General features: G+C 35.7%; 1 protein-coding gene across 1 annotated transcript; it reads right to left on the bottom strand.

Moving 5' to 3' along the window:
* Positions 1–922: 922 nt before the first annotated feature.
* LOC137763474 (UDP-glucuronosyltransferase 2B4-like) lies at positions 923–23,586 on the bottom strand. The gene is given in 4 exon segments (XM_068541981.1): positions 923–1,167; positions 19,740–19,755; positions 22,085–22,233; positions 22,849–23,586. Coding segments are annotated over 4 exon segments (1,140 nt in total). The 5' UTR covers positions 23,579–23,586.
* Positions 23,587–24,288: the final 702 nt, after the last annotated feature.

Here is a 24,288-nt window from a genome sequence, read left to right as displayed (position 1 = left end):
TCTCACTTGTTTATTTTACTTTTATTGCCTTTGCTTTCGGAATCAGAGTCAAAAAACCGTCGCCAAGATGAATGTCAAGGAGCTTACTGCCTATTTTTTTCCTCTAGGAGTTTTCTTGTTTCAGGTCTTAAGTTTAAGTCTTTAACCCATTTTGGGTTAACTTTTGCATATGGTGTAAGACATCCACTTTCATTCTTTTGCATGTGGCTGTCTCATTTTCCCAACATCATTTATTGAAGAGACTGCCCTACTCCCATTGTATATTCTTGTCTCTTTTGTTGTAAATTAGTTGACCATATATGTGTGGTTTATTTCTCAACTCTATTCTGTTCCATTGATCTATGTCTGTTTTTACGCCAGTACCATACTGTTTTGATTACTATAGATTTGTAGGATAGTTTGAAATCAGGGTGTGTGATGCCTCCAGCTTTGTTCTTTATTCTCAAGATTGCTTTGGCTATTTGGGCGTCCTTTGTGGTTCCATACAAACTTTAGGATCGTTTGTTACATTTTTGTGAAAAATGCCATTAGAATTTTGATAAGAACTGCATTAAATCTGTAGATCACTATGGTTAGTATGGACATTTTAACAGTATTATTTCTTCCAATCCGTGATCACGGGATATCTTCTCATTTATTTGTGTCTTCTTCAGTTTCTTTCATCAATGTCTCACAGTGTTCAGTGTACAGATCTTTCACCTTGGTTAAATTTATTGCTAGATATTTTCTTTTTGATGCAATTATAAATGGATTGTTTTCTTAATTTCTCTTTCTGATAGTTTGTTGTTAGAGTATTGAAATGCAGCAGATTTTTGTATATTAATTTTATATCCTACACTTTTACTGAATTTATTAGTTCTAACAACTCCCTGAGAGCATCTCTGTATGCCTTTGGAAGTGTGCCAGACCAGAAGCCTGCCCCTCAGGCCAAAGCTTCTGGACAAACAGGCCTCTTTCTCAGGAAGATTGGAGGTGTGTTTCTGTCTACTGTCTGTGCAGCACGCTGGGGGTGGTAGTCTGCCAAGAACTTTTCTGTGATTGTTACAGTGCCATGGGAGCAAGCCCTGTAAGCCCCTCTGGCCTTCAGAGACAAGCGATTAGGGGTGTCCCCTGCATGGCAACCACAAAAATCGGGGCAGCAGCAGAGGGAGAGCATGAAGATGGCTCCTGTCAAGAAAAGAGGAAAGAAAAAAAGATGGTGAAAATGGTGCCTGCCAGCCTCTGTCTCTGGAGGTTATCTCAGGAAGCACGGGTAGCATGTTATCAGTTTGATGTTTATTCCACACTTTTTTCTATGTTTATGTAATTCTTTGCGTGCATTGTTTAAAATTATTTTAGAAAATATTTCTGCAAATAGCTTTTTTTCACTTAACAATGTATCATGAACATACTTCTGAGTTAGAGCATATTGACTGCCTTTTTTCTTTTCAGTGGCTCCATCTTTTCTAATGTATGGATGTACCAAAATGTCTTTATCCATTAACCTACTCTTAGACAATTAGAGAACTCCTAAATGTTGCTATTACAACTGTGCTGTATTGAGTATTCTAGTACACATACCTTAACACTTATACTCTTTTTTGTAAGATAAGGAGGGATCTTGAAACGATACGGTTTAGTCATTTTACATTTTGATAGGTATTGTCAAATCATTCGCCAAGTAGTTGTACAGTTTACTTAAAACAGTTTATGAGACTTGCCCATTTACTATATACTCTTATCAGCACTGAAAACTATAAAGCCCTTAACTTCCTGCAGTCTGACAGGAGAAAAACACTATTTCATTTTTATGCTGACTGATATTTCCTTAATTATTTATAAATTTGAGCATTTTTCATAAATTTGTTGAACATTTATATTTCTTTTCCTAGAAATTGCCTTTTCCTATTCTCTGCTTATATATGAGTTTACCTTTATATTTATATTTTATACATATTAATAATATACATACAAATATTAATTATGTATTATCAGTGTTATCAGCTAATGATAGGTTTTCTTTTTATTTTGTTGATGGTATCTTCCTCCATTTAAAAGTTTAAATCTTTCATACAGTTAAACATGTAAATTACTTATGGATTCTTGAGTTTATGCTGTTTTCATTCCAAGTTTCTGAAAAGGGTTCTATGTATTTTAAAATTTAGAAGTTTTTTAATATTTAAATCTTTAATTCAATCTGCAGAGTGTGAGAATATGACATGGGGGGGGTCTCATTGTACAGTTGTCCCAACACCATTTATAATTGAGTAATCATGTCTGAATGATTTTCAAAGCCCCCATTATTATACACTGAATTTCTACATACATGTGTGTCTGCTTTGGACTCTAGACTGTTCATTGATCTACTTATCTCTGTCTGCTTGCAGCAGGGCCACGGTTTTTTAATAACTATCATCCACTCTAGTGTGTATTGTTCACTTTCAATTTTTTTCTTATTTTTGTGCATTTAATACTCCATAATAACAGTGTAACATTTCTGGGCCTTTTAAAAATATTTTCAGGATTTTGAAATAAATGCATTGATGTTATACAACAATTTGGAGAGAATAATTTAACTGCTGAGGTTACCCATCTGGGTACACGGTAGTTCTTTCCATTTTTTTCATATTCTTAAATAGACCTTGATATTTTTCTTCCAGTATGTATTACATATTTCTTGTTAGGATTATTTTTATTTATGCTTTCTGTTGCTACTGTGGTAAATTCTACAATATTTTATATTTGATTTTTTTCCCCTGAACTTAGGAAGTCTATTTATTTTTAATATTAGTCTTATTTTTGGCCATCTTACAGAACTTATAGTAACCTATGATCATTTTTCAATTGTTTGATTTTTCTCAACACACCATATTACCTACAAATGATGTCCAATTCTCCTCCTGTGTTCCAAATTTTATTACTTTTACATATTTTTCTTATTGAATTGTCCAGGACTTCCAGTACAGTACTGAATAGTTAAAGATTAACAACTAAACATTCTTGTCTGGTTCTTGATTTTCATGATAGTACTTCATTTGGGAAAGGAAAAAAAAGCTTAGCAAAAACCTAAGAATTCATACACGTGGTTAAGTAGATCAAATAGTGTACATGGGCTTATATTATAAAAGAAGTATCTCCTGACCATTATCCTACTTAACTAAGTTTTGGTTTCTTCTGATGGTTATCATATCGCTAAATAATATGTAGCTGTTTCTAGGTTTATCAAGTTTAGAAAATGTGTATTTCATTCATTTATCCAAACCTCATAAAATTTGTTGCCTGTTTTCAAACCAGCCACATTTTTAATTTCAATTCCTCCACTGAGGCACTGCTACCACTATCTTTTTCTTTAGAGAAAGCTTCACTTGTTTCTGCATCTTCCTCCTCTACTACAAATTCTATGTTTCCCTCTCTCTGGGCCAGCAGTTAGGGTGTTCTAAATTGCTAGTCTGATGGGATGCCGTGAGCCTTCATCCTCAAACTACCTTACCCTTGTTGGGTCATGGTTGCTGCAAGTACACTCTTAGAGTTATCAGTAGTTAACTAAATTAGTTAACTAAACACATTAGGTAACTAAACACACACACACATACACACACACCAGAATAAACACAGTGAACAAATGAGTTCCATTCCTCTAAACTTTAGGCACCCCTCTGCATCCAGAGTTTCTGATAAATCCCTTCCTTCCCTATCATGGAACTGTGATCCTATCTCCTGACTAGAATCAGGGTCAATTGTCCCCACTAATAGTTACTATTTTCTTTGTCCACTGTGTCACTGATATGAGGAGTCCAAAATGTGGTAGTCATAGCTTTAAGTTCAGTGGTAACTTTACTGTGACCCCTGATAGAACTGTCTTCACTACCCTACCCCCAGAAGCAGAACCCAAAAGAATCTGGGGATTGAGGATTTTCGGGCTCGCTCCCCCATCCCAGTTCTCAAGAGTCCCATTCTTTTTCTATCTAGGCCCTGACTTTGGTATAGGAAAATTGTTGACGTGAGTTGAGTCTCTGTTGTATCTCTGCTCTCTTTGCAATTAAATTCTAAGTCTGTTTTGGTGCTGTTGCAGAAGAGTCTCTAAACACTGCCAAGGAGAACTTCTGACTTTTGCAGTGTATTTTGATTTGATATTTACTTAAACTTAGCTTGTCATTTACTTTTTACAAGGTTTCTAAAACTGTTAAAAAATCCATTTCACTCTGTAAACTGTGTAATTACCATTGTCTCCATACTGTCCATAAGTCAATACTTTATCTTCCCCATGAACCTCACCCCAATTCTTGCTCCCCCGTTGTGTGAATCTTATAAATTGTGATTTTATCGAATGCTAGGAGCTATCACTGTTGCACGTCATCAGCAGTGAGATTGTTATTGCCAGTTATTAGTGAATTAGCCAATTTCCAAGTTTCCTCGTGCAGGTCTGCTTTTTAGAGCCAGTTCTTGTACAAACTGCCTCAGTCTATTTTCAGAAAACAGAGCCTGAGATAAGGATCACAAAGTAGTAGTTTATTTTGAGAACTCCTAGGATGCAGGAGTAGGGGACAGGGAAGGGTGAAACAGGAAGGGAGGAAAGTTTGTACAAGTATATTACCAAGCTAATCATCACTGTGAGCAACTGGAACTTAAGCCCACTGGGACCCAGTAAAAAGTCATGTAGAATATAATCACAAATGACCACCTGAAGGGTGGGAGAGGGCTCCTATTCAATATACTGCTAGATTATGCATGGGTGAGTGTTAGGTGAGTTCCCTCAGCAGTTCCATGCAGTGGTGTCAAAGAAGCCCTAATGTAGAAAGTGAGAGATCTGTGCTATCAAATTATAACTGTGCAGAAGCTTCTTGCTAATGAACAAAATAGGTTAAAAAGGTATGAGACAGGGCATAAGAGGTGTGAAATATACAAGCGCTTTCCCTTTTTTCTCATTTCATTTTGTAGTATATTATTCTTCCTGAATGAAATATTTTTGACTACCTCTGTGGTTACTAAATAAGGTTAAACTTTTTATTTTTAAAATTCTCATTTGTTCACTATGTTTATGTGTGTGTGTATGTGTGTGTGTGTGTGTTTATGTTGGCCTTAATCTGCCATTTTATTAGCTATCCCTAAATGTTTCCTGATCTTTGTTCATATTAAAGAATGAGACAACTGATCAAAGGGATCACTGGGATTTCTTTGTACTTGTGAAGGATTTATTAACTGCCTGGCTTTGACTTTTATGCTGAGTGTGTATTACTACACATTACCTAAGGGACCCATACATGTCAGAATGAGAAGGGCTTTACTTTGATGTGTTACATCGATTTTAGTTAATTTTTTTCACTCTGGACAATTTCTTTAAAAAAGGACCCTAACTTTCTGGGGGTGGGGGTGGAGAATGAGAGTAGGTAGGGTGTAGGAACCACAGTGTAAGGATCTAGCTTCAGGTTTTTCTATTCTTTCAGTAACTTTTTCTGCACCAGGATCCAATCCAGGTTCATATGTTGCACGTAGTTGTCATATCTCCTTAGTCTCTTTTAATCTTGGATAGTCCCTTGGTTTTTTTTTTTTTTTTTTGGTCTTTCTTAATTTTGGCACTTTTGATAAATTATTGGCCAGTTATTTTATAGGATGACCCTCAATTTAGGTTTGCTTAATATTTACTTATGATTCAATTCAAATTATGCATTTTTGGCAATAATACTGCAGAAGTGATGTGCTCTTCTCAGTACATCATTTTCAGGAGACATGATATTAATGTGTCTCATTAATGGTGATACTATCTTTGATCACTTGGTTAAGATGATGTCTACAGGTTCTGTACTGTAAAGTTACAATTTTTTAAATTTAAAATGAAATAAATAATACAAATTACCTAGAATTGTTATATACACACACACTCTAATACTAACTAAATGAAAATTGATGTAATAATATCAAACAAGTAGGATGAAAGATGGAAAGTATAAAATGTGATAAACATTTCTATGGGTAGAAGTAATTGACTAAGAATGAACAAGTAAGAAAAATCTGTGAGATTTTAATGTACCCTTGGAAACTGATCGATCAAGCAAACAAAAATTAGTATGAAATTTGATTGTTTTGGGAAAAAAATTGACAAGATTCATCTATTGAATTCCACGGTTACATATAGAGTATATCCATTCTTTTCAAGAGCACACACATGAAACATTTTACAAAATTGACCTTACGCAAGGTCACAAATGAAATCTCAACAAATTCTAAAGTATTTATGTGAGACGTCTCTGACTACAATAAAATTTAAAAAATAATTAAAAGGGAATGTCATATCCTCAAACACATTTAAGAGTTCCATTCAGTGTAGTGGACTGAGCTGATCATAAATGACTCAACCCTCTTGTACTTCTTCTGCTTCAGTTGCATATACATACTGAAGAAAAGACAACATAGAACAACATACACAGCGAAGTATGAAACCAAGAAAGGATATCCACGAATTGTTAGCATAAGAGGAAATCCCATGAATACATGCTTACGGGAGCTATACAACAGTGGCTTTGGGGAGGAATTTTAAAAAGATAAGGACCTTAACAATAGGGATCAAAATTTACTCTGTCTATAGAACGCAGTGACTTTAGGCTAAAAATAAATAAATAAATTGTAATGGAACTGGTCATCCCCTTAGGCTGCAGCAGAGGCAATCAAAAAACATTCTGAAGGGATGCTTTTACAATACAGGACATGTGGAATGTTTGCAGAAATAAACACCTGTTGAAGATAAATTCATGAAAACCACATGAGGAAATAACCAACCATACAAAATAGGATGATTTGCACCCAAGGATTATAGATAGAGGAAAAAAATCATGATGAGATTTTAAAGTAAGCATGCTTATAGGCAAAACATTCTATGACATAAATCCTAGCAATATTTTCTTAGGTCAGTCTCCCAAGACAATAGAAATAAAAGCAAAAATAAATGAGACCAATCAAACTTACAAGATTTTGCACAGGAGAGAAAACCATAAACAAAACGAAAAGACAACCTATGAACTGGGAGAAAATATTTACTAACATGATCGACAAGGGCTTCATTTCCAAAATATACAAACAGCTCATAAAACTTAATAACAAAAAAATCCCAATCAAAAAATGGGCAGAAGACCTAAATAGACATATCTCCAAAGAAGACATACAGATGGCCAATAGGCACCTGAAAAGATCCTTAGCATTGCTAATTATTAGAGAAATGCAAATCAAAACTATAATGAGGTATCACCTCACACTGGTCAGAATGGCCATCATTAAAAAGTCTATAATAGATGCTGGAGAGGGTGTGGAGAAAAGGGAAACTTCCTACACTGTTGGTGGGAATGTAAACTGGTGTGCAGTCACTATGGAGAACAGTATGGAGGTTCCTTAAAAAACTAAAAATAGAACTACCATATGATCCAACAATCCCAATCCTGGGCATATATCTGGGAAAGACGAAAACTCTAATTCGAAAAGATACATGCACCCCAGTGTTGGTCATAGTGGCACTGTTTAGCAAAGGCAAGGAAGCAACATACATGTCCATTGGCAGATAAATGGATAAAGAAGATGTGGTATATTTATACAATGGAATATTACTCAACCATAAAAAGAATGAAATAATGCCATTTGCAGCAACATGAATGGATCTAGAGATAATCATTCTAAGTGAAGTAAGTCAGACAAAAACAAATGTCATGTGATATCACTTGTATGTGGAATCTAAAAAGTGATACAATTTTATTTACAAAACAGAAACAGACTCACATAGAAAACAAACTTATGGTTACCAAAGGGGGAGGGGGGGTGAGGAATAAATCAGGAGTTTGGGATTAGCAGATACAAACTATTACATATAAAATAGATAAATAACAAGGTCCTACTGTATAGCACAGGGGATGATATTCAATATCTCGTAAAAAACTATAATGGAAAATAATACAAAAAAGAATATATATATACATATAACTGAATCACTTTGCTGTACACCAGAAACAAAACATTGTAAATCAACTATACTTTCAATAAAAACTTATTTTAAAAAAAGGATGTTTAGACTGTTCAGAGATGAAAGCAGTTAAGAATGGGTTGGGGTGGGAAGGTTGACTATAAAAAGAACCATTTAGAAATTCTAGAAATCAGAAATACATTCATTGATTATATGAAATAAATGGAACTGAATGGACGAACAGAAGAATGAACACGATCAGCTGTAGAGAGAATTACTGAATTTTCTGTTTTCCTGACTGAACCTTGACTGATAGAGCCCCCTAGACCTAAAGGCTCTATGAATTTTCAGTAAACTGATTAGAATATGTGTTATTTGCTAATACATTGCATCAGAGCCCTCCTGATTATCTGTTGTGCTTTTAAAGCTCTCTTGTTTCTAATTGCTTTCCTGGCCTTACTTACCCGTCCTGCGCTGCATTGCAGTATTTGTGATCTGATTCAATGTGTTTGCCTCCCTTTTTATTTCATTCCATCCTGACTCTTGCAACCTGCATGTCGTCATTATGATTGATCAACCCAGCTCCAAAGTTCATCTTCTCTGACCTTGAATTTCTGATTAATTTTTACCAGTTTATCTGTCTTTCATGAATCTTGTTTCTGTGCCAGTCACTCTCAGCCATTTTTTGCAAATGACGAATTGATCTTTTGTACCTTCTCTAAACCAAACAAGAGTCAGTAGAAAAAGCACAATGGAAAAAGTGTGCAATATATGCAAAAAAGAGCCTGGAATGGATGCGCACACACACACACACACAAAATATACACACACACACACACACACAAAGATGGCTAATCATATACACACACATACACACAAAGATGGCTAATCATATTAATAATTAGAGATTTGCCAGTTAAATCAATGAAATACTATATTTCCATATATTTTGGATTGTTAGACTTAATATTTATTATAGAGGAGGCACCAAATATCTGGTCACTCTAGTGCTGGTTTGATGAATGTTTGAACAGATTGTTTGAACAGATCGGGTTCAGAGATGAATGCTACATGTGGGCCTGTAGGGGAGGAAAACTTTTTCCTTCTCTCCCTGGTTCATTGACTGATCTAATAATTGAATTGACATATGAGAGATTAACAGGAAAAAAACAAATTTAATTTTGTACATAAGTGATCCCATAAAAATATGAGACTCAAAGAAATGACCAAAACAGGCACATTTTATACCTTTTAAACAAAGAAAGAATACATTTTTGGGGCTTCCCTTGTGGCGCAGTGGTTAGGAATCCGCCTGCCAATGCAGGGGACAGGGGTTCCAGCCCTGGTTCGGGAAGATTCCACATGCAGCAGAGCAACTAAGCCCGTGTTCCACAACTACTGAGCCCATGTGCCACAACTACTGAGGCCCGTGCACCTAGAGCCCATGCTCTGCAACAAGAGAAGCCACCTCAATGAGAAGCCCGCATACTGCAACGAAGAGGAGCCCTCGCTTACCGCAACTAAAGAAAGCCACACGCAGCAATGAAGACCCAACACAGCTAAAAATAAATAAATAAATAAATTGAATAAATTTTTTAAGAAAATGAAGAGTAATCCACATCTCTGTGAAATTGGTAGCCAGACCCGTGGTACAGATAAGGAAGCTGAGGCTCAGGGAGGAGAAATGACTTATTAAAAAAAAAAAAAAAAAAAAGAATACATTTGTGAAGAATAGACAAGATAAAGGGGTTTGGGCTTGGGGTAGCAAATTCGTGAAGGAGTAACAAGGTTTGTTTAAATAGTCTTCTCAGCCCTAAATTCCTTATCTCTGTTGATAAGGATGCCTTCTACTCTCCTGGTCATAGAGAGGGTAGCTTCACATGGGAGATTTATTTCCTGCTTTCAGGGGGGGATAAGGAGGGTCAGAGTATCCTTGCACCAGCTGTTTCCTAAGTAACTTTAATTCAAAATAATATGCCAAAGTGACATATTTTGGGGTGGCATATTCTGTTCCCCTTCAGGCCCAACATAATGGATTCCCTGTAACCAAGACTGAGCTAGCTATTACTTAAGTCAAGAATCTAGTCTGCTAGTATGTCTATTCTACTATTATATTTGCACATCAGGGAAGTAACCACCAGTGGGGCTGCAGACCCAAAGGGGCCTACTCTTAAGTTCACCTTTGGCAGGAGCTCTATATATTGCCACTTGTACAAACTTCATTTTAAAGAAAAGCCATGCCTCTGATTCACCTGAATTTTACTATGATGCAGTGCCCAAGGATGCAAAAACATTTGGGACACTAACAAATGAGAAATCTTAAATACTGTTATTGTCTGCTCTACCAGTTTTCAATTTATTGTGTCTCAACTCCAAATACAGCTTTGTGATACAGACATATCTCATTTTATTGTGCTTTGCTTTATTATGCTTCACAGGTATTGCTTTTTATTTTTTTACAAAATGAAGGTTTGTGGCAACCCTGTGTCAAGCAGGTCTATCAACGCCATTTTCCTAACAGCATTGGCTCGCTTCGTGTCTCTATGTCTGTCACATTTTGGTAATTCTTGCACTATTTCCAACTTTTTCATTATTATTATGTTTGTTATGGTGATATGGGATCAATGAACTTTTTAAAAATTATTTTTTAATTTTGAAATTTTATTTATCTTTTAATTGAAGTATAGTTGATTTACAACATTGTGTTAGTTTCAGGTGTACAGCATAGTGATGCAGTATATTTGCAGATTATACTCCATTATAGGTTATTACAAGATAATGTGTATACTTCCCTATGCTATATAGTATATCCTTGTTGTGTATCTACATAGTAGTTTATATATCTGTTAATCCCATATCCCTAATTTGTCCATTCTCCCATCCCTCTCCCCTTTGGTAACCACAAAATTGTTTTCTGTATCTATGAGTCTATTTCTGTTTTGCGTATACCTTCATTTGTATTATTTTTTATATTCCACATATATGATATCATATGGTGTTTATCTTTGTCTGACTTATTTCACTAAACATAATATTCTCTAAGTCCATCCACGTTGCTGCAAATGGAAGTATTTCATATTTTTTATGGTTGAGTTATATTCCATTGTACAATATATATATATTTATATATATATACCACATCTTCTTAATCCAATCATCTGTTAATGGGCACTAAGGTTGCTTCCATGTCTTGGCTATTGTAAATAGTGCTGTTATGAACATTGGGGTGCATGTATCTTTTCAAATTAGTGTTTTTATTTTTTTCAGGTATATACCCAGGAGAGGAATTGCTGGATCATATTTTTAGTTTTTTGAGGAACCTCCATAATGTTTTCCATAGTGGCTGCACCAATTTACATTCCCACCAACAATTTACAAGTGTTCCCTTTTCTCCACATCCTCTCCAACATTTGTTATTCGTAGACTTTTTGATGCTAGCCATTCTGGCAGGTGTGAGGTGATACCTCATTGTAGTTTTGATTTGCATTTCTCTAATAGTTAGCAATGTTGAGTATGTTTTTGAATGCCTGTTAGCCGTCTGTACATCTTCTTTGGAAAAAATGTCTATTTGAGACTTGTGCCCATTCTTTGATTGTGTTATTTGTTTTCTTTGATAATGAATTGTATGAGCTGTTTGTGTATTTTGGATATTAACCCCTTGTCAGTCAGATCATTTACAAATATTTTCTCCCATTCTGTAGATTGTATTTTTGTTCTGCCAATGGTTTCCTTTCCTGTGCAAAAGGTTTTACGTTAATTAGGTCTCATTTGTTTATTGCTGCTTTTATTTCTTTTGCCTTAGGAGAATGATCCAAGAAAATATTGCTGTGATTTATGTCAAAGAGTGTTCTGCCTATGTTCCCTTCTAGGAGTTTTATAGTTTCAGGTCTTATATTTAAATCTTTAAACCATTTTGAGTTTATTTTTGTATAATGTTGTAAAGGAATGGTCTAACCTCGTTGTTTTTAATGTGGCTGTCCAGTTTTCCCAACACCACCTGTTGAAGAGACTCTTTTCTCTGTTGCATATTCTTGCTGACTTTCTCAGAGATTGATTGACCATAGGTGTGTGGGATTATTTCCGGGCTCTCTACTCTGTTCCATTGATCTATGTGTCTGTTTTTGTGCCAGTACCACACTGTTTTCATTACTGTAGCTTTGTCATATATGTAGTCTGAAGTCTGGAAGAATTATACCTCCAGCTTTGTTCTTTAGCCTCAGGACTGCTATGGCAATTTGGGGTCTTTTGGGGTTCCATATAAATTTTAGTATTATTTGTTCTAGTTCTGTGAAAAATGTTCTGGGTATTTTGATCAGGACTGCACTAAATCTGTAGATAGCTTTGGGTACTAAGGCAGTTTTTAATAATACTAATTCTTCCAACCCAAGAGCACAGGGGATATCTTTCCATTTCTTTGAATCATCTTCAATTTCTTTCATCAATGTTTTATAGTTTTCAGCCTGTAGGTCTTTCACCTCCTTGATTAAGTCTATTCCTAGGTATTTTATTATTTTTTATGTGATTTTAAACAGGATTTTTATTTTACTTTCTTGTTCTGACATTTCATTATTAGTTTATAGAAATGCAACAGATTTCTTTGTATTGATCTTGTATCCTGCATCCTTGCTGAAATTATTTATTAGTTCTAATAGTTTTTGTGTGGAGACTTTAGTGTTCTCTATATAGAGTATCATGTCATCTGCAAATAGTGACAGTTTTACCTTTTTCCTTCCAATCTGGATACTTTTCATTTCCTTTTTGTATCTGATTGTTGTGGTTAGGACTTCACATGCTATGTTAAATAGAGGCAGTGAGAGTGGCATCCTTGTCTTGTTCCTGAATTTAGAGGTAAGGTTTTCAGCTTATCACTGTTGAGTAATAGGTTTGTTGTGGGTTTGTCATAAATGGCCCTTATTATGTTGAAATATGTTCCCTCTATACCCACTTTGATGAAAGTTTTGTCATGAATGGATGATGAATTTTATCAATTGCTTTTTGTGCATCTATTGAGATATTCATGTGATAATTTATCTTTCCCTTTGTTAATGTGGTATATTACATTGATTGATTTGCATATGTTGAGTCATCCTTGTGACCCTGGAATGAATCCAACTTGATCATGGTGTGTGATTCTTTTTATGTATTGTTGGATTCAGTTTGCTAATATTTTTCGTTAGCTAATATTTTTTTAAGGATTTTTGCATCTATATTCATTAATGATATCCACCTATAATTTTCTTTTTTTTGTCTTTGACTGGTTTTGGTATCAGGGTAATTGTGGTCTTGTAGAATGAATTTGGGAGTGTTCCCTTCTCTTCACTTTTTTGAAATAGTTTGAGAAGGATAGGTATAAATTCTTTTTTATATGTTTGGTAGAATTCCCCAGTGAAGCCATCTGGTCCTGGACTTTTGTTTCCTGGGAGTCTTTTTAAATTTCAAATTCAATTTCACTTCTAGTGATCAGTCTGTTCAAATTGTCTGTTTCTTTTTGACTCAGTCTTGGCAGGCTATATGCTCCTAGAAACTTGTCCATTTCTTCTAGGTTGTCCAATTTGTTGGCATGTAATTGTTCATAGTATTCTCTTATGATTTTTTGGATTTCTGTGGAATTGGTTGTTATTTCTCCTCTTTTATTTCTTCTTTTGTTTTTTCGGGTCCTCTCTTTCTTCTTGGTGGGCTTGGCTAAAGATTAATCAATTTTGTTTATCTTTTCAAAAAACCAGTTCTTGGTTTCATTGATTTTTCTATTTTTTTTTTTTGATGTCTATTTCATTTGTTTCCTCTCTGATCATTATTATTTCCTTCCTTCTGCCAACTTACAGCTTTCTCTCTTCTTCTTCTAATTCCTTTAGTTGATAGATTAGGTTGTTTGAGATTTTTCTTATTTCTTGAGGAAGGCCTGCATCACTATGAACTTCCCTCTTAGAACTGCTTTTTGTTGCAACCCCTAGATTTTGGAAAGCTGTGTTTCCATTTTTATTTGTCTTGAGGTGTTTTCCTTTTTCCTCTTTGATTTCATTGTTGACCCACATTTTTGGTAGTAACATGCGGTTTAGTCTCCATATGTTTGTTCTTTTCCCGATTTTCTTTCTTTAGCTGATTTCTAGTTTCATGCTACTGTGGTCAGAAAAATGCTTGGTATAGTTTCTATCCTCATAAGTTTGTTGATGCTTGTTTTGTGACCTAGTATGTGATCCATATTGGAGAGCATTCCATGTGCATTGGAAAAGAATGTATATTTCTTATTTTTTTTTGGAAGTAATGTCCTGTAGATACCAAGTAAGTTCGTCTGGTCTATTGTGCCATTTAAGACCACTGTTGCTTTATTGATATTTGTCTGGATGATCGGCCCATTGATGTCAGAGGGGTTTTAAAGTCTTCTGCTATTATAGTACTATTGTGAAGTCTTCCCTTTGTGTCTGTTAGTATTTGCTATATATATTTAGGTGCTCCTGTATTGGGTGTGTATATGTTAACAAGTGTAATATCCTCTTCTAGTTTTCCCTTTATTATTCTATAATGCCTTTCTTTTTTTTTTTTTTTTAAAGAAATTCACGTTCTTTTATTTATTTATTTATTTATTTATGACTGTGTTGAGTCTTCGTTTCTGTGCGAGGGCTTTCTCTAGTTGCAGCAAGTGGGGACCACTCTTCATCGCGGTGCGCGGGCCTCTCACCATTGCGGCCTCTCTTGTTGCGGAGCACAGGCTCCAGACGCGCAGGCTCAGTAATTGTGGCTCACGGGCCCAGTTGCTCCGTGGCATGTGGGATCTTCCCAGACCAGGGCTCGAACCCGTGTCCCCTGCATTGGCAGGCAGATTCTCAACCACTGCGCCACCAGGGAAGCCCTATAATGCCCTTCTTTGTCTTTCATTATGGCCTTTCAAAGTTTATTTTGTCTGATATGAGTATTGCTACCTCTGCTTTCTTGTTGTTTTCATTTACATGAAATATCTTTTTCTACCTCCTCACTTTCAGTCTGTGTATGTCTTTTGCCCTGAAGTGAGTCTCTTGTAAGGCAGCATACTGAAGACTCTTGTTCTTTGTTATCCAATCAGCTTCCCTATGTCTTTTGGTTGGAGCATTTAGTCCATTGACATGTAAAGGAATTTTTGATAGTTATTAATGACTTATTGCCATTCTAAAACTGTTTTCCAGTTGTTTTTGTAGTTTTTTTCTGTTCACTTCTTCTTTTTGTTTTTCTGTTGTGGTATGATGATTTTATTTCATAGTATGCTTGGGATCCATCTTTTTGATTTTTGTGTATCTATTATACATTTTTAATTTGTGGTTATCGTGGGGTTCATATATGTTAACCCATAATTATATCTACTTTCTTTAAACTAATAGTCATTTAAGTTTAAACACATTCTAAGGGATATTAATTTTTTTATTCCTCTCCCTCATATTTTGTGTTTTTGATATTATATTTTACATCTTCATGCTTATCCCTTTACTGTTTATTGTAGTTATAATTGCTTTTGCAATATTTTTTTTGTCTTTTAATGTATATACTGGCTTATTTAAGTGCTCTTCAGGAAAAAAAGTGATCTTCAATCCTTACTTTATATTTGCCATTTCTACTGTGATTATCCCTTTCCTATAGATTCTTACTTCTTTTTCATTTAGAGAAGACCCATCAACATTTCTTTTTGGGTAGGTTTATTATTGCCAAATTTTTTTAGTTATTGCTTGTCTGAGAAGTTCTTTATCTCTCCTATTTTAAATGACAATCTTGCTGGGTAGAGTATCCTAGGTTGCAAATTTTTCCCTTTCAGGAACTTGAATAGATCATGCTGCCCCCCTTCTGGCCTGAAAGTTTCTGCAGAGAAATCAGGTAATAGCCTTATAGTGATTCTTTTGTATATGACTCTTTGTCTTTCTCTTTCTGCCTTTAGAATTCTCTCTTTATTTTTAACTCTTGTCATTAATTATGATATGTCTTATTCTGGGTCTGTCTGGGTTCATGTTGTTTCAGATCCTCTGTGCTTTCTATACCTGAATGTCTGTTTCCTTCTTTAGATTTGGGAATTTTTCAGCCATAATTTCTTCAAATACATCTCGATACCCTTTTCTCTCTCTTTCGCCTTCTGGAACCCCTAAAATGCAAATGTTGGCATGTTTCATGTTATCCCATAGATCTCATATGTTACTTTATTTTTATTTATTTGTTTTTTGTTCTGATTGGGTGATTTTCATTCTATTTTCTAGTTTACTTATGCATTCTTCTGTGTCATTTAGTATTCTATTCATTGCTTCTAGAGTGCTTTTTATCTCAGATATAGAATTATCTATTTTTTTGTGTGTCTTCTTTATATTTTCTAGTTCCCTGTTAGAATGATCTGTGCTTAGATGAATTCTCTTTCCTAATTCAGTTAGCATTTTTATTATCAACAGTTTGAATTCATTGTCTGGTAGACTGATTATCTCTGTTTCATTATTTTTTTTTTTCAGGGGTTTTGTCTTGCTCTTTCAATTGAGAGTAGTTCTCTGCCTTTTCATTTTACTTGCTCTGTCTCTGTGAATATAGGTGAAACAGTTATCTCTTGTGGTCCTGAAGTGGTGTTCTTATGTGGAAGCATCCTTATGTAGACCTTGTGTGCCTTTGGTGGGAGGGCTGTGTTTAATGTGGATGCCAGTCACACATTTCCTTAGGGTGTGCTGGTAGCTATCACCTTGTTGTAGTGGTTGTGGCTGGTGATGGAGAAGCCTGAGCCTGTGCAGGGTGTGAGGTGGGACTTCTGCTCTGCTCAGTGGCAATCTCCACCCGTTCACAGGTGGAGTCTGCCCCCAAGGTGCTGGAGCAGAAGGTTGAGAATCTGGCTCGAGCTGGTTGTGTGTTCCATTTAAGTGTGTGTTTTTCCTCCTCCCTGCACTGGGGCCTTTTCCCCAAAGCAGGGGAGTGCTGAAGCAAGTGGGGCTCCTGTGCTTACAGTGGTCTGATGCACTGCTTGTGTAGGCATCTGTGGCTAGCTCAGACACAGCTCACATTCACATCTCTTCCCCTGTTGTGGTCACTCCAGATCTAGGTTGTGGTATCAAGTGGGCAGGGCTGGAGCATTTGCTCATCTGGGATTGCGTACTTGTGGTCACAGGAGTTCAAGCAGCTGTGCTGCCATCAGAAGTCTGGGCTGCTTATGGGGTGCTGTCTCAGTAAGCACCAACAACGGCCTCCACCATCCCACCTGCAAACACCCCGGGCCCTGGGTCACCTCTGTGTCCCAAGATTGAATCTTTTCCCAGTTTGTGGGAAATCTCCCTAGATCCAGGGCCAAGCTGTGGTGTGGAGTGGGTGGGGTAGGAGTGTTTGCTTGGCTTGGACTGGGGAGCCCAGTGAGGCAGCAACCACTAGGGCTGACCTCTCTCTGCCCTGTCTGTTGGCAAGCCAGCACCCTTGCATTCCACATGAGTGGAGTCTAGGCTTCTCCAGACTTTCTATCTGTCCCAGCAGTTCTCCAAGCAGCCAAGGGAACTTGTCTCCTCCCTGTAGGACCCCAGGACTGGGATGCCCAGTCTGTGACTTGACTCACTCACTTCCCAGAGTGAGTGTCCACCTGTGCAATCTCTCTTTTCCTCTTAGTACCCTCCCAGGGACATTGGTCCCAGACCAGTGCTTTTTATCCTGTCCTACTCAATTATGTGTGTATCTTACTTACAGCTTTGGTTTGTAGGAGTTCTGCCACTTTCCAGTTAGTTTTCCATGAGAATTGTTCCACCTGTAGATGTATTTTTGATGTGTTTGTGGGGGGAGGTGAGCTCCACATCATCTTGCTCAACCACCATTTAATCCTCCTCTGATCAGTGATCTTTGACGCTACTATTGCAAAAAGATTATGACTCACTGAAGGCTCAATGTGATTAGTATTTATTACCAATAAGGTGTTTTTAGTACATTTTAAAGATGAAATATATTTGACATAAAACATTATGTAATTTAAGGTGTATAATGTATTGATTTGATACATTTATATTCAATATATTGTAATAGGATTGTCATTTTTCATGATTGCACCTCTATCATGTCACATAATTATTATTTCTTTTTGTGGTTGGAATAATTAAGATGTAGTCTCTTAGCAAGTTTGATGATTATAATATAATATGGTTGTCCATATTCACTGTACTGTACCTTAGATCTCTAGGACTTATTTTTCTATGAGATGCAAATCTGTACCCTTAAAAGACATCTCTCCTATTCTCCTACCCCTCAGCTCCCGGTAACCACCATATTACTCTCTGCTTTTACAAGTTTGACTTTTTTATATTCCATATAAAATGGATAGCATATAGTATTTGTCTTTCTCTGTCTTTAAAAAAAATAAACAAAATGACAATCTTTAGCTAGATTAACTAAGGAAGGAAGAAGACATAAATAAAATTAGAAATGAAAGTGGAGACATTACAACTGATGCTACAGAAATACATAGGCTCGTAAGAGACTACTGTGTAGAATTATATGCCAAAAAATTACATTACCAAGAAGAATGAATAAATTCCTAGAAACACGCAATCTATCAAGACTGAATCAGGAAGAATTAGAAAATCTGGACAGTCATAATAAGTAAAGGTATTGAATCAGTTTCAAAAACCTCTCAACAGAAAACCCCAGGACCAGATGGCTTCACTGACAAATACTATGAAATATTTAAAGAATAATTAATGCCAGTTCTTCAAAAACTCTTCCAAAAAAATTAAAGAGGAGAGAGGGAACACTTCCAAACTCATTCTACAGGGCCAGTATTACCTTGAATATAAGCCATTATCCAGGATGAATATAGACGCAAAAATTCTCATCCAAATATCAGCGAGTCAAATTCAAGAACACATTAAAAGGATTATATACCATGACCAAATGGGATTTATCCCTGGGATGTAAGGATGGTTCAAAGTACCCAAATCAATAAGTGTAATACATTGCATTAATAGAATGAAATTTAAAATAACTTGATCATCTCAATAGATGTAGAATAACATTTGGCAAGATACAACATCCTTTCCTGATAAAAACCCTCAACATATTGGGTGTAGAAGGAACATACTTCAACGTGATAAAGATGTGATATATATAATACACACACACACATGAACACACACACAGAGAACTGAATGTTATTCATCCATGAGAAAGAAGGACATCCTGCCATTTTTTGACATCATGGATGGACTTTGATGGCATTATGCTAAAATTTGTGCTTTCATTCTAATCTTATTTACTCCTATAACTAAATATACATTGTGACATATATTTTGAAAATTGTAATTCTAATTTATATTTTTTATCCTACAAGAAAACTGTGATCTTATTATAGCTGTTATTTTCCAACTAAACCTCATACTATAGTTGATTTAGTGTAATAAGAAATTCTTTGAGAGAACGATTGTAATGGTGTGATGTGCACATGATAATTTATTTAATTATTGCTTAATTTTGAATATTTACATTGCATCCAGTGTTGGCTTTTATGAATTACTGCCCAAAATATTGTTTTTGCACATCTTGATTAATTTTCTCTGTATGGTTTCTTAGGAGTATACTATGAAGTCAAAGGCTATAGCATTTTTAAGATTCTTGAAGCATTTTGCCAAATGTCTTAATTCTTTAAAAATTACAGAAATTTTCTGAGAACCTAATAATGAATGGAAAAGGTAGTAGTTTGAAGGAATAGTTTCTTTATATCATGAAATCTTCACAGTCATTGACGGATTTAAATCTTGTTTTGCAACTTAATAGCAACAGTTACTATTACTAATTATTATCATTATCCTACTATTCATCTTTTCTTTGTCCTTATTCCTCTCCTCTTAACCTCCCTTCTTACTAACACTATCACTTTCCTGCAATAAGAACGGGGAAATCTTTCAAAGACTAGGGTTAGATAGCATAGAACTTTCACTAATCTTATCTCAGTTTTTGTTGGTGCAAATGGCATTATTTTGTTCTTTTTTATGGCTGAGTAATATTCCATTGTATATATGTACCACATCTTCTTTTATTTATTTTTGGCTGCATTGGTTCTTCCTTGCTGTGCACGGGCTTTCTCTAGTTGCGGTGAGTGGGGCTACTCTTTGCAGTGCACGGGCTTCTCATTGCGGTGGCTTCTCTTGTTGTGGAGCATGGGCTCTGGGCATGCGGGCTTCAGTACTTGTGGCTCACAGGCTCTAGAGCACAGGCTCAGTAGTTGTGGTGCACGGGCTTAGTTGCTCTGCGGCATGTGGGATCTTCCCGGACCAGGGCTTGAACGCATGTCCCCGCACTGGCAGGCAGATTCTTAACCACTGTGCCACCAAGGAAGCCCTTAAGTCAATTTAAAAGAGATCATATCAATTTAAAACACATTAGATTCTTACTTTCCTTCATGAGGAATAGCATCCTATAAACTGTTGAGAATTCTTTGTATTTTTAAACTACGGGAAGTTTTCAGATTGAAGTGGTACAAATTATTTGCTGTTTAGTGTATGTGCAGAGTTTATGGTTCTTATATATGCAGTGTATATTTTCCCTGTGCTCATTCTGTTAGGCAGCTATGATGTTGAGATGTACATCCCTAAGGGAGCTTTACTGAGGTTTTCTATAGGGTTGGTATAGGCAGAAAACACCTATCCTAATAAACTAAGTTATCTCTTTTATTCTGCAAGTTGTAAAACCCAGGGATTTGAAATGAGGAATGGTTTAAATGCTGATGTGAAAGCTAGGGAATGCTGAATTTGGCTCCAAAAATTGTTAGGTCATACATTTATATTGTTCAAGAATGGTCTTCTTTTTGGCTAGTGCAGCAGTGAAGATTCTCAATCCTTAGAAAAGAATTTTATCGTTTCATCTTGCTGATCGGATAGTCAAACCTTAAAAAATTCTTAAAATTAAAAAAACTTTAAATTAAATGTATTAAATTATATTTTATTTAACTTAAGTTTTATTAAACATATTAAAATTTTAATTACCTTTATTTTTCATTTAAAAACTTTTAAAATTTACTTTTAAACTACTCCTTGGGATATCTACTCTTTAGGGCTTTGCTAGATTATATAATCTTGATATATTGGAAAACCAGTTTCTAGTAATTTAGAAATTAGATCCATGTGACTGGTACACATTGGGTTATTGACAGTATGGAATAGCAACAAAATAACAATAAAGACAATAGGTAATATTTTTTCTGGATCACTAAGTATGTTCCAGAGACATTTTGGGTGTTTCATATGTACTAACAGATTTTTTCCCCACAACAATATGAGGTTGGTACTATTATTATAAAAGTTAGTGCGGACATAACTCTACGAACATTGCATTCTAGTTTTCCGTCATTGTTGCCTGTATCTTGCAACAACCAGCTAAATGGTGTCCCTTTTCACTCTTGCCCCTTTACAATCCAACCCAGTGACTACATCCTGTGTGTGTTTTCTTTAATGTGAACATCTCTCTCCCTTTCTTTACCCTTTTAATTTTCTCCCTAATGCTCCTACTAGATGTTTCAAACTCCTTATAATTATCTGTCTCCAACTTACCTCTCCAGTATCATCTGCCTCTTTACTCAGACTCTTCCTTTTCAGGTTAAACTTAGACTTCTTGGAAACTGTCATTACTACTCTACCTGCTTTTCTTTTGTGCCTTCCTCTACCCTTGCCCTATCCTGAACATCTTTCAGATCTTGTCTTAATTATCAGTGCCTCAGGGATAACATCTGATTCCTGCTGGATGTTTCCTTAGTGTTGTGGTCTTTCCTTATTATAAAAATTTCACACAGTTTTTACTACTTGCTGGTATTCTATCTTTCCAGGTAGAGTGTCAGACGGCAGAAACTGTGTCTATACCATTTCTCTGCATATTAGCACTTACTTCTGGAATATGCTAGTCATTTTATAATTATTTTTAAAATTTTTTATAATAATTCTTTTAATGAAGTCTGATGCTTTATTAGGTATTGAATAATGAAAGTAATAATTTTACTGACATAGTCTCAAAGTCTTCCACTTTATTCTGTTTGATAATGAAATTCTGATACTTGCGTTGGTATAGAAATAAATATATGAATTTCTAATTTGCAAGTCACTTTATCTAGCATCCCACATCTCTCTCACTGTAATTAAATATTCTAAATAAAGAACACAGGATTATTCCTATTGAAAATGCAATGTAAACAAAACAAAATAAATAGGAATAGGTAACCTTAGGCAGGGGTTTGGCTGGTTTTCAGTGGAGGTCTCCAACAAATTCAAAATTTGGTAGCAGTGGGAGAGGAAGTTCAAAATCCCAGTATGTTCGAACGAGCCACATTTCAGCTTTCCCCATTGCCTTTAATAATGTAATCGGTCTTCCTGGAAGGAAAAACCAAAACAACAAGAGTTAGATCAAATAAGAGTATTGCCATGTGAATATATTAGGTAATTTTTGGAAAGGAGATTGGAATGATGTAGCCAAAGATGTTTGAATGTGTTCTCTAATAAAGCAAATATATATGTATGTGTATAGTGTATATCATATTGTATCATATATCATATCATATAATACAGAAACCGAGCTACACAAGTAGAAACAATTTCTGAATGCTACCTAGATACTTGTGCTACAAATATGTGTGTAACTCTTCAATCTACCTGTCTTCATTTATCAAGGCATTTTATGAGGTTTCTAGTGACTTTTTTTAAGTTAAAAATAGAAGTTTAGTAATATGGATATATAATTGCTTGGAGAAGTCCTAAGTGCTTCAGTTTTTGTTTTAGGACTTCCTGGAGAATCTGTATGAGTAATGGGAAACAGGGTTATACCTTACCCTATAATTTAATATTTTGATAATATTTATGAAATCATTTTATATTTTCATTTCATTGTTTCACTTATAAGAGACAAAATTCTGTTACTTTATACAAACTCACCTTCCAAGGCACTAGGAAAGTTAGGGCTTCATGCTACCAACTAAAAATATGACTTACCTAGTACTTTGCTGTAAAACTGATTCCATTTCTTCTCATTAAATGTCTGGAACCAAAAGTCAAAATAAAGTGCATATATCATATTTTTGACCCTCTCCACGAATGTCATGTGATCACTTAATTTTGAAAACATAGCAGGTACATAGGATGGTGGGAATGGAAGTCTTCCACTATACTTTTCAACTGAATAACCAGGAGAGAAGCGGAGACTGTACACTAAAGGTACTTTACGTACCTCAGCCAGCAGCTCACCACAGGGTCCAACAGCATCTGCAAGAACAACATCAAACCTTGATTCATGTAGTTTTGTCATAAGCTTCTTGTTCGAAACAACATTTTTACAGATATTCATAAGCATGTCAGAAAGTTCCCAAAATAAACTTCTCAATGATGAAAAATATGGCCACAACGGATTTTTTGCCAGATATGTCCATTTCTCTATCAAATGCTTGATGGCATTCTTCAAATTATCTTTAGTGAAAGACATAGGTAAAGTCTCAAACTTAATAGCAGATGGTTTGTTGGGATCAATAAGAATGGAAGCTGAAGATGTCAGAACAGTCACCTTATGACCCCTCATGACAAGTTCATCCAGGATTGTCTTCATATTCATTCAATGACTGTATTTCATTGGCCATGCCAACACCTTTCCACAACTTCCAGAGCTAAAGTAGCAAGTCAGCTGTAGTAGCAGCAGAAGTGAGAGCCATTTCACAGACATCTTGTTCATATGCAGTACTTTTCAAAAATTACATTATCCTTTTGCCATTGCTCATGCTTATATCCAAGGAGAAATCAATCAGGATGTTAAATTATAACTCCTATGCCTGAAATAACTACATTATATGAATAGTCACAGCTGTGGAAATCAAGTGAAAGGGCAAAGTGTAGAACACTTCATGTTTATACTGGTGTTTAATATTGTTTCATCAGTGCTATCACCCATCTAAAAGTCGATGACCTTGCACACGCAAATCAGTTATTATGTAAGAGAGGAAAATAGTGTAACAACAGTGGCAAGTGAGAGGCTCTTGTGTCTGCAGCCCCCACACAGAATTGACACAGAATTAGAGATAATGTGACATCAACAGGATAGAGGGTTAGGAGGTCCCAACACTTGTATCCCCCACAAAAGCAACAAAAACAATAAATGAGCAACTACAAACCAATGTAAATTACTTTGGGAAAGCTCTGGACTACAATGAAGCAGCAGCAGAAACCCTGCAGATTGCAAAAACTGAGGATGGCCCTGTAAAAAAGCTTGGGGAAGATTTTACCTCCATCACCTCATCCTCCAGTTCAGAGCAGCTTGGCACCCACAGAAATTCCTTCAAATGGATTTCACCCCATGGGGAGAAGAGGAGCAGGAGAATCCCAGCAAGCTTCACCATCATAGAGGTTTGCAGCATTTGCTACTGAGGACTTCCACAGTCTTCACCA

This window comes from Eschrichtius robustus, chromosome 4 (genome assembly GCF_028021215.1).
Source record: "Eschrichtius robustus isolate mEscRob2 chromosome 4, mEscRob2.pri, whole genome shotgun sequence".
In the NCBI taxonomy this organism is placed as follows: domain Eukaryota; kingdom Metazoa; phylum Chordata; class Mammalia; order Artiodactyla; family Eschrichtiidae; genus Eschrichtius; species Eschrichtius robustus.
The sequence above is the reverse complement of the archived record's forward strand: the minus strand, read 5'-3'. Positions and strand labels throughout refer to the sequence as shown.